The 11,255-nt window shown below is 35.0% G+C and overlaps 2 protein-coding genes across 4 annotated transcripts; both read left to right on the top strand.

The window, feature by feature from the left end:
* The first annotated feature begins 504 nt into the window (after nt 1-504).
* Nucleotides 505-3,660, top strand: LOC131662998 (mitochondrial tRNA methylthiotransferase CDK5RAP1). 3 transcript variants are annotated; one of them, XM_058933052.1, is made up of 9 exons: nt 505-847; nt 992-1,072; nt 1,405-1,548; nt 1,624-1,851; nt 1,926-2,136; nt 2,214-2,534; nt 2,610-2,931; nt 3,008-3,157; nt 3,232-3,660. In XM_058933052.1, the coding sequence occupies exons 1-9, from the start codon at nt 769-771 to the stop codon at nt 3,475-3,477; spliced, it is 1,782 nt and encodes a 593-aa protein (XP_058789035.1). In that variant the 5' UTR covers nt 505-768; the 3' UTR covers nt 3,478-3,660. The 3 variants fall into 3 exon arrangements, with proteins under 3 accessions (XP_058789035.1, XP_058789034.1, XP_058789036.1); XM_058933053.1 differs by lacking the exon at nt 505-847 and adding an exon at nt 865-914; XM_058933051.1 differs by having other exon boundaries at nt 505-1,072.
* Nucleotides 3,661-6,899: 3,239 nt separating this feature from the next.
* LOC131663037 (uncharacterized) lies at nt 6,900-10,691 on the top strand. The gene is made up of 2 exons (XM_058933089.1): nt 6,900-7,377; nt 7,735-10,691. Exons 1-2 carry the CDS (start codon nt 6,900-6,902, stop codon nt 10,689-10,691), a joined length of 3,435 nt encoding a protein of 1,144 aa, XP_058789072.1.
* Nucleotides 10,692-11,255: the final 564 nt, after the last annotated feature.

Raw genomic sequence — 11,255 nt, 5'->3', positions numbered from 1 at the left:
TGAAGTGGGCGTCATCCTTTCTTCGAGAAAGGCCTCGAAGACAGGGTGCAGTAAAAAGGAAAAGTTTTCGCGGCACGTTCGGACCTACGTGCTTCATCCTTTATTGCCGGATTAGAGCATTTTTTTCTGCTGTTTGCTCCGATGCTAATCTTGCGCTCGCAATTTGTCCAGGTGAGCAACATGTGTAGCGCAGACGTCGGCGCGCTCGAGTAGATGCCGTAGTCGAGATTGTAGTGCAATAAATCTTTCTTTATTCGTTTGTTTTTCCCTTTGAATATTCTTACTAAGCGTTGCATTTTCAAGTGACCATTTACACGTTTTCGCTTATATTATCGACGTTCATAAATCTCGCGGGTGTACATATGCTGTTTGCGCTTGCGCCTTATTTCATACCTGTCATATACATATGTTATAGACGCAACGTGACGTGTCCGTTCGTCACAATACAAACCATCGATGCCCAGCACTGCACCAGAGCCAACGAATACTAATAGAACAGAACAGAGTACTAGAGTAGATATGTTGGAAGAGTCAAGAGTGGAAGGAAAAGTTGCTGTGATTAATATTTGCAAATATTTTAATCTAATTCTAAATTTTATTCGTTAAATTTATTATAATTAGTTAAATGAGTTAATTTTAATTCGTATGGTTATAATTATGCTTAATCAATTAAATGATTGAGTAATTTACTATATAATTCTCAATTTTTAAAAGTTCCATTATTTATTATTTATAAAAACTGAAAATTTTCAATCATTCAGTGTGAAAATGAATTGTATTAAGTGTATAAAATATAGATCTGGCTTGAGACTTCATTTATTTGAAAATATGAATTACATTCATAATGGTATGACATTGCAAATCCAGACATCAAGTAAAAACTATTTGGCTAAATCACTTCAACTATATGAACAGTACAATAATAAAAATGATGAACAAAGTATTAGAAAATCTAATATTAATGAAAATTTGAAAGAAATTTGTCTTGCAGAAGATCTACTGAATGATTTCAAAACAAGCCAAATAGAACAAGGTTACAAAAATAGTATACTTACTAGAATTACTAAAAATGGTAAGTGAACATGTTTACTTTTGTTTATTCATTTTTAAAATAATATTCATTCTTTAGAGTCATTTTAATACATGCATACTCTGAAGCTGTAAACAATTTATTTTTACATATATATGAAAAACGTTCATTTATACTTGATTAGCATAATCAGAAATTATTTAATACATTTTATTTTATTATTTTTATTTTATTTCTGAATGTGAGTTTGGAAAAAACTATTGATGCGTTATTGATTTGAATTCAATTATTTTATCAGTTGCTAATATTATTTTTCAAATAACTTATTTAAATTCAACGATATTATTATTCGTATATGATTAATAACATTACAGATGGAAATAAAAAAATTAACAAATTAACTGAAGGTCCTAGTTTGAATGATTTTTTAAAAAGTCCAACACCTCTTATAAGTACACAAATACTATCAAAGAATGTTCCATATTTACCCGACAATGCTAAAGAAAGCATACAAAAAGGTAAAACAAAATGAGTTTTATTTCATTATTTTTTAATTTATAGTTTTATAAACTATAATATTTAATTTGTTTCAGTTTACATAGAGGTATATGGATGCCAAATGAATGTCAATGATGCTGAAATAATTTCGGCAATTTTGAAGAAAAGCAATTATGAAATAACACAGAAAATGATTGATGCAAATATTGTTTTACTAATAACATGCTCAATTAGAGACAGTGCAGAACAGAAAATATGGACTAAATTACATTTTCTGAAACATTTTAAGAGAAAAAGTAATGTTTCAAAAATTGGGCTTCTAGGTGATTTTATGCTACAAAATTTTTATACTTTTAAATCTGGCTTGCTCTACTAAAATTACATTATTTTAACTCAGGCTGTATGGCAGAGCGTTTGAAAAAAAAAATTATTGAAAAAGAAAAATTAGTTGATGTCATAGCTGGTCCAGATTGTTATAACGATTTGCCCAGGTTGTTAGCTATCAGTAATGAGCATGAAACTGCTATTAATGTAGCTTTATCATTTGACGAAACATATGCAGATGTTACACCTATTAGATTAAATCCAGATTCAAAAACTGCCTATGTGTAATTTATTTCTCAATTGTGTAAAATGATTCTACTTTTTTGTAAATCTGTGCAAATATAAATTTATTTTATTTTAGTTCTATAATGAGAGGCTGTGACAACATGTGTACATATTGTATAGTACCTTTCACTAGAGGCAGAGAAAGATCCCGACCAATAATTAGTATACTAGATGAAATAAAACATTTATCAGATCAGGGTGTTAAAGAGATTACTCTGCTGGGACAAAATGTCAATAGTTATAGAGATCTTACTGAATCAAATTTCAGTATCAATCATAAAAAAAAAACTAATCTTGCACATGGATTCAAAACTGTGTATAAAAATAAAGAAGGAGGATTGAGATTCTCTGATTTACTTGACAAAGTTTCACTATTAGATTCAGAAATGAGAATAAGGTTAACAACATATTTTTCAACTTTATGATTTTTACTAGTAATAATTAGTTAATAAAAGTAACGTTAACATTTCAGATTTACCTCTCCACATCCAAAAGATTTTCCTGATGAAGTTCTTCATTTGATTTCTGAACGACCAAATATTTGCAAACAAATTCATTTGCCTGCTCAAAGTGGTAGTACAGCAGTTTTGAATAGAATGAGAAGAGGCTATTCACGAGAAGCATATATAAATTTAGTGCATCACATTCGAAGTATTATTCCAGATGTAGCTTTTTCTAGTGATTTTATTGCTGGATTTTGTGACGAGACCGAAGAAGAATTTAGCGAAACTTTATCGCTCATAGAAGAAGTTAAATATAGTACAGCATACTTATTTGCCTATAGTATGCGAGAAGTAAGAAACTGAAAGTATTTATTTGATGTTTGAATAAATCAAATCTTCATAAATTGAATATTTATTATAATTTTAGAAAACTACTGCTCACCGACGCTATGTCGATAACGTTGACAAAGTTGTCAAACATGAGAGGCTTGTAAAAATGATACAATTATATAGAAAAGAAGTAGAAAAAATATACAAAAGTCAAATTGGGCAACAACAATTAATTTTAGTAGAAGGCGTAAGTTTTTTACAGATAACTAAATATGAATAAAAGAATTTATTGAGTATTAATAATTTATTATCTATCTTCAGGAAAGTAAACGTTCTATTAAAGATTTGCAAGGGCGAAATGATGGCAATATTAAAGTAATTTTTCCAAATGAATCGATACCAGTTAGTAAAACATCTACACATCATGAAAAAGTAAAAAAAGGAGATTACATTGTAGTACATGTGTGCAATGCAAATTCACAAATTTTAACAGCAATACCATTATATCATTCGTCCATAAGTGAATTCAATTCAGAAAATAGTTTTCATAATAAAATAATGTTTTAAAATTTCCAAAAAGTCATTTTGGTCTTTTGTTTTCTTAAAAATCTTTAAAAAAATGTTATAGATTTTACATTTTGAGATTTTTCAATGAATAATATAAATGGTAAAAGTTTTTTTCTATACTGAAAAGTAAGAAAGCATGACTCAGATCATGCTATAATTACGAATGGAGATTTTACAATGTAACTTGCAAATTTAATATATTTAAATTATATTTAAAATATTACAACAGTATATTCTGACAATAAATAAAAATCAGTGGTATCATGAAGCTGATTACATAGTATTTGATGTTACACTATATATACTAACTTTCTAACTATTTAAATTGAAATTATCTAATAACTAGATAACCTAATAATATGATTGTTAATTGTCTTTTGAATTTATAAAACTGGCTAAATGTATAAATTGTTAATATTTATAAATTTTAATTTACAGTAATCAAGTATTAATGCTATAGGCCGGGTACATGGCATCCTTATGAGAGAAGCTATTGATTTTTCCGCTTTATTCTAAGCTTTTTTACTTTAAGGAAGTTTCCTTGTTTACATAAATAATTACAGATCTTCGTAAAACTTCGAATTATAATATTTTTAAATATTCCGAACTCGCATGCGTTTTTTGGATAGACGTTTGGCTGCAGCCACACTCGTCCCGGATAGAGGAAGTGTCAGGGAATGCGCGGGAGATCACGTCAGACTTAAATTCTGCTTAGACCCTGAAAAATCTTTACTCCTTCTTTCAAATAGCGCAGTACAGCGACGTGCGAAAGCTCGCCCGCGTCGGGGGCCGTGAGCGTCACAAACAGGGCAAGCCTGCTTGGAAAGAGCGACTGACGTTTGGCTGAGCGGACGATGGTGTTCCTCGGCGGCGATGATGCGTCCTGTCGCGTCCTGGTAGCGGTTGTAGGCGATGACGAAGGCGTTCGGGTTGATGACGGACAGCAGTTCGATTGATGCGCTTCTTATGTATTGCGATGGGCGACCTTATATAGGCCGTCAGGCCGGAGTGTGATCGTATGAACCGCTTAGGGATGACCAGACTAACTGGATTATCTGGCCATCATCCCCCTAAGCCTCGCCCCCTAATCCGGCTAAATCAAACCGGAGACGCCTCTCCCGCCGCTAACCCAGGCCCGCAGGTGACGGCACCAACCGGGGCGCGACCGCCACAGACGTTATAAGACAAAAGGCAGAGTAATTAACAAAAATCAAAATATGCTTTAACATTTGCTCTTACAGAACAGCACTTCAAAGGCTTAATCAGAGATGTTAGAAATGACATAGGGATTATTTTTTTTATCATAGCAAATAGTACATTACGACACAAGTATTATTTGTAATACACATCCCATAGCTTGTGTTTTAATATCTTGCGGGTACTACTATACCGGCGGTATCGCCGACCAGTTGCCATGCGTTAGCGCGTGTCGATAACTCGAGTCACCACTAGATGGCAGTAGCCCTCTAAGGCACTTTGGGGGTCTTAGGAAGACTCGCGCACGAGCTCTCGGCGCGAACGGTCGTAATACGACTTGACGAGTAACAGTCTTTACTTTTCGAGTATACTCTCTCTCAAGTCTGAGTAAAGTTCATTAAGACCTCGTTCGGCCTCCTTCCCTGCCTCTCGGACGTAAGGAAAACGATAGTGAACAACAGAATTAATAGCCAACTCAAGCAAAAAGTTGCAACCTTACACATGCTCCCGGCTTCGTCAGCCGGGCAGCATTCCAAGATGGACGGCTCAGGCGATAGAGACACCGCTCGGTATACCGAGACGCCCAAACCTCCAGATCCGATGGATATTGACAAAAATCTGAAGAGAACACGAGACGATAATTACGAAGAATCTATAGAACAACTCACAAATGCCAAAAAGCACAACAGACAGGAAGGAATTCCTCCCCAAAGAAAAAATGCTGAACACGGTAAGCCTGCAGACAAAGACAGTGCGACGCATGCGCGTCCTGAAAATCCAGGATATTCAAATGCACACAAAGGCCCATTTCACGTTTGGGTCAAATACAGTCTCTCGACTGATAAGCCTTTCGACATCTACAAAATAGGAAAGATTGTTGTAAATAAATACCGCACGGTAATTGAGGTTAAAAGAGACGGCAGGTCCAAGGGCCTAATTATTTTCCGCGACAGAGAGGAAGCCAATCGTTCTCTAAACGACACTGCATTTAATGATAATGGTCTTTCTACTTTTATACCAGGCTTCAAAAAAATCCGAAAAGGTGTCTTGAAAGGAATCCCAGTCGACTACGACACAAAAGAGCTACACGGCGCAATCGAATGTGAGAGCAAAGTCATAGAAGTCACAAGGCTAAATACAAGGAACAGACAAGCTACAGATGACGACGACAAGTGGCTGCCTACAACATCTGTGTTGGTCAGCTTTGAAACTGGCTCCCTGCCCGCTGAAGTTAAAATCTACAATGTCATCACAAAAGTGACACCTTACGTGAGGAAAGTCATGCAGTGCCTGAATTGTTTCAAATTCGGCCACTATGCAAACAAGTGTCGAGGCAAAAAAAGGTGCTCCATGTGCGGTGAGACCGATCACCCAAACGAAGCTTGTCAAGGTTTTTTTCCTAGATGTGCCAACTGTAAGGAATCACACAAATCCAACAACAGAGACTGTAAGATTTTCAAAATGCACGCTTTCGTTAATGAAAAAATGGCTTTTGAAAATATATCTTACTACGAGGCGAAACAATTAGTTTTTGGTTCTCCTACAGGTCCTTTGAACACAAAAGAATCTTTTCCTGGTCTGGCCAGGAAAGTCAACGCTAAGAAATCCTTTGCTTCCACTGCTAGGATCACCAAACCTCTGCCCGAAGAAAACCCAAGCACGATGGGAAACTCAGCATTAAGCGCTGAAGGCACAACAAATTCCAAATGTCGGTCAGTAGTTTCTGGAACAGAAACTCAATCTCAATATTCTCAATTATCTCAAGACATCGAACATCAAGAACCATTACATCTAAAACAAATTTCACACCAGGTCCCAGCTTTATCATCCTTACATCTTCAATCAGAAAATATACTGCTCCAATCTCAACAACAACAACAGCAACAACAAGAGGATACCAAAGTACAACAACAGCAGTCACAGAAAACTAACATTACGCAACCACAGCTACAAAGTCGTGAGAATCAACCCCAGGAACCTTCAATGACGGATAAACTAATACATAGATTTGAAATCCCAAGAAACTCAAAGGATTACGTAAAAACTTATGGCAAAAATTCTGTCAACCCTACGACAAACAAAACTCAAATTCCTAAGAAAAATGGGAAAAAATAGGATATCCACTATCCGATTAGAATTTTTTAGAATTTTTTATATACAAAAGTTCAGCTTTAACTCAATTTAATCATCTTTTCAATATGGATAATTCATTCCAAAAACTAAAAATGCTTCAATGGAATTGTCGTAGTGTTGGCAAAAAATATAATTTTTTTAACGAGGCATATAAGTACGATATAATACTGTTAATCGAAACATGGTTAGACAATACCAAATCATTTAAGTTGAAAGGTTTTAACACCATTAGATTTGACCGAAAAGCTGGCGAAGGTGGCGGTATAGCCATTCTTGTAAAAGAAAACATATTTTATGACATAGCAGAAATTGAATATACGGGTAAAGTATTTGAAACTGGATCTGTGATAGTTAAAACTAACTCCGAAAAATTGTTAATTATGGCGTGTTACAGACCTCAGCAAGTAAACAAAGCTCAAAACAATTTAACCTCCGGTGAATGGAACAACTTTATAGAATCAATTATTAATCACGACTCCACATATTTTATTGTAGGAGGAGATTTCAATGCCCACCACTCCCTTTGGGGTAGTGATAAACATTGCCCCAATGGCAATATCATTGCCGACAGTTTGAATTATGAAGACCTTTGTTTACTTAATGATAATAGTTCTACTCATTTTACACTTTCAAACTCAGGCTATTCCACCTCATGCATTGACCTGACTTTTTGCTCGCCGAACCTTTTTTCCAAAAGCCACTGGCACGTCACTGATGACAGTTGGAGAAGTGACCACTACCCTATTAGTATCGAGTTTAACGTAAAATTATCATACCAACACCGAGTAAACTATAGATATAATATGAAAAGACTAAATTGGGAAAAATTTTACAGAGTTTTAGAAGAAAAAAGGTCATATTTCAATAGCATTGACTTTACCAATCACAATGTTATTTAAAGATATAAGTTATTTTCTGATTTTCTAGATTGCTCAATAAGAGATTGCCTAGCTTGCAAATCCAACAAATCCCATCAGGATGATAAAAACATTTCTCTGCAAAACAAATATAAAAAAACGGGTCACAAATGCATCTGGTGGAACGACCTTTGCGACAAAGTAACGAGACAAAAAAAAGCTGCGATAAAGTCAATTAGCTATAGGTACACGTTAGAAAAATTCATAGAGGTTAACAGACTCGATGCCAACTTGACTAAAACTCTGCGAGAAGAGAAAAAAAAATCCTTCGATTCATTCTGTGCTAAAGTCAATCCAAGGACAAGGCCCTATGATTTTTGGAGAACGGTTCATATATTTAATAACAGTTTCAAAGAAATAGATGTGCAATCAGGGAACATTAAAACTGAATCGAATATGATAGATTTAATTGACGAACTCAGTTCTCCTAAAACTATAGGCACCAACGCCTTGGACGACTTGAATAATTTGAGTGGCGATAATGGCCAGGATAATGATGCTAAAGTCTTAGACAACCCATTTTCTTACGAAGAGCTCCAATACGTCTTGAACAGCGTCAATGTAAAATCTGCGCCCGGGCTGGACAAAATAACATACGAAATTATAGCTGAATTACCGGAATTCTACCAGAGAGTTTTGCTCGATTTATACAATGACATTTTCCACCACCAAACATTCCCGGAGGATTGGAATAACTATTTAGTTATATTCATTCCTAAGGGTAAATCTAACAAAGTCAGACCTATCTCCCTGGCCTCGTGTATGTTAAAGATTATGGAGAAACTAATAAAAGAAAGGCTCCAATGGTGGCTGGAAAAGCATGACGTTTTGTCTCCATCTCAATTCGGATTTCGGAAAAACAAATCTTGCATAGATAACCTAAGCATTCTTACCTCAGACATTCAAAAAAACTTTTTCACTAAAAACACAACTACAGCACTATTTCTCGACGTTAAAGGCGCATACAATGACGTTGTTCCAGACATTATAATTGATGATCTCATTGAAATCGGCCTTACAAAAAAGATCATTGTGTTTATAAAAAACTTAATTTTTGAAAGAAAAGTTACATTTTGCACCTTCACGAAAATTATAGAAAAAATAGTAAACAAAGGGTTACCCCAAGGTAGCGTACTCAGCTGCTTACTTTATGCAATTTATACTAGGAAAATAAACCAAATTATTAAAAAACCTCTAGCCGTATTGGAATTTGCTGACGATGTGGTTGTCTATAACAACTTTAAATCTGATTGTGTAGATCAAGTTGGCATCCTTGAAGAAGGGGTCCGTGACGTCGTTACCCTTTTGAAAAACAGAGGTCTAGCGGTCGCTCGTGACAAATGCATATTGATGGTTTTCGAAAATTCGAGGAAACGAACCGATGAAGGTATAGAGCTAAAAATTGATGATGCGATCATAGAACCGTCCGAAGATGTCAAATTTTTAGGGATGATCCTAGATCGTCGCCTTACTTGGCGCAAACATGTAGACAACTTGATTCGTAGATGTAAATTTAGTCTCAGGATATTAAGTTTTTTAAGATCCACCTGGTGGGGTGCGGATCCGAGGTCTCTGCTTTTGTTATATACTGCCCTGATAAGATTAAAAATAGAATACGGAGGATTTATTATGTCTCCCTGCAATGACAAACTTTTTAAAAAACTACAAAAGCTACAAAATTCAGCTCTCAGAATAGCTATGGGATACATGAATAGTACTCCAATTAACGTAATGATTGCCGAATCTAAAATCCCGTATTTGCAAAACAGAATCGAATTTAATTGCCTAAAATACATCCTAAAATGCATGGCCTCCAATCAAACGAAAATCATTAATAACCTCGAAGATATAATCCAACTCGCTGACTATTTCTCTGTTCACAATAATTTCAAAATTTCACTCATGGCCAAAAGCTACGACAAAATCTGGTTTTTAAGGGATTCCATTATTAGTACGCAAAAACATATGAGGTATACTCGAGACTATAATTACCTGCTATATAAATCAAACATTTTTACAGATTTTTCTAAAAAAATACCTGAAGGAGAAGATCCAAATAAATTTTTTAACGATATGTACCCTGTAGACAAAAATAATACCTACATTTTCACGGACGGTTCTAAACTAGATGAAAACGACAAATCATTTGTCGGTTTTGCGTCTTGGAGCAAGGCTCCCGAATTTTGTATATCAAAACGTATATTAGATTCAGCATCCATTTTTACAGCTGAATGCTCTGCTTTAATCACTGTTATCCAAAGAATAATCGAAATAGGTCATGGGAACTACACTATTTTCTCCGACTCGGAAAGTGCACTTAAAGCTATAAATTCAGACCGCTGTGATTCTCCCCTTATAATTGATCTAAAGTGTAAACTCGCCTATGCGCATATTGTTAATATAGACATTAAGTTAGTTAGAATACCTGCACACGTGGGAGTGCAAGGTAATGAAATAGTCGATTCCCTAGCCAAAGATGCAGCCAAAAATGGGGTATTATTGGACAATCCAATACCCGTTTCGGACTTTTTCTCCAAATATAAGAAAGAATATAAAAAGGAAAATGAGAACTTGGCTCTCCAGTTAAGCTCTACAAAGGGTACTTTCTACTTTAAAAATTTTTACAGAGATCAAGCCAAACCCTGGTTTTTTGATCTAGGGCTACCAAGAAAAGCCATTGTATCTATAAATAGAATTAGAAGTAATCATTCATCTCTGAATAGTAGCTTATTCCGCAAAGACATAGTACTAAATAAAAACTGCGAATGTAACTCATCTGAAGACTCGGTAGAACACATTTTTTGGGAATGCGAACTGACACACCTTCCGAGGAAAAAACTCCTCAAGGAAATTAGAAAAATGTATAAATATGGACCATACTCCGCTATATCCTTATTAGCGTCTAACGATAAAAATGTTATCGGTGCTATAGCTGAATTTCTAGAAATCATAAAAATAAAAGTATAATGATTTAGCTCTAATTATTTAACTTAACCGAATACCTTTGTAGCACGAACCTACTTAGACAATTACATGTAAATTCTCTTTGTATATATTATTAATATTAATAATTAATAATTTTATATTTTTATAAGCGTTTATATACAACTTAAATGTTAAAGATATTACAATTGTATTGCGCGCCCTCCTGAAGGCATATTTCTATGTATCATGGCAATGTAACATACGTTGAGCCAATAAAGTTTCCATTAAGTTAAGTGGGGGTCTTAGGGGATCGTGTCGTGGAGTGCGAGTAACAACGCTTTACAAAGTTTTATAGAATCAATCAATTTTACTTTTATCAGGGTAGGGTTCATCCCACCCGTGGTACAGTGATTTTTTTTTCTTCTCTGGTTTTTCCGTTAACTCTGTGACTCGATCCCGAACGAATTGTGCCCGGGCGTGCTCGGAGTACGACTAACCTCCTCTGAGACGTCTTTACGCTTCCCCTGCCAATATGGCGGGCGACACTGAAATTTCTCCGATGGACACTGAGAACACTATAAAGGTAAATTCTAGAAAGAGAGGTGC

Source organism: Phymastichus coffea, unplaced genomic scaffold (genome assembly GCF_024137745.1).
Source record: "Phymastichus coffea isolate CEN01 unplaced genomic scaffold, Cenicafe_Pcof_1.1 PCOF00029, whole genome shotgun sequence".
NCBI lineage: Eukaryota > Metazoa > Arthropoda > Insecta > Hymenoptera > Eulophidae > Phymastichus > Phymastichus coffea.
This window is presented reverse-complemented; position numbering and strand designations above follow the sequence as displayed.

Bases quoted from the DNA above. Each gene is read 5' to 3' on its own strand.
- LOC131662998 (XM_058933051.1), top strand. From the start codon at position 769: ATGAATTGTATTAAGTGTATAAAATATAGATCTGGCTTGAGACTTCAT. The intron at 1,852-1,925 runs GTGATTTTATGC...ATTTTAACTCAG, and splicing joins TTCAAAAATTGGGCTTCTAG to GCTGTATGGCAGAGCGTTTG. The intron at 2,137-2,213 runs GTAATTTATTTC...ATTTTATTTTAG, and splicing joins GATTCAAAAACTGCCTATGT to TTCTATAATGAGAGGCTGTG.
- LOC131663037 (XM_058933089.1), top strand. From the start codon at position 6,900: ATGCTTCAATGGAATTGTCGTAGTGTTGGCAAAAAATATAATTTTTTT. The intron at 7,378-7,734 runs GTTTGAATTATG...CTGATTTTCTAG, and splicing joins TGGCAATATCATTGCCGACA to ATTGCTCAATAAGAGATTGC.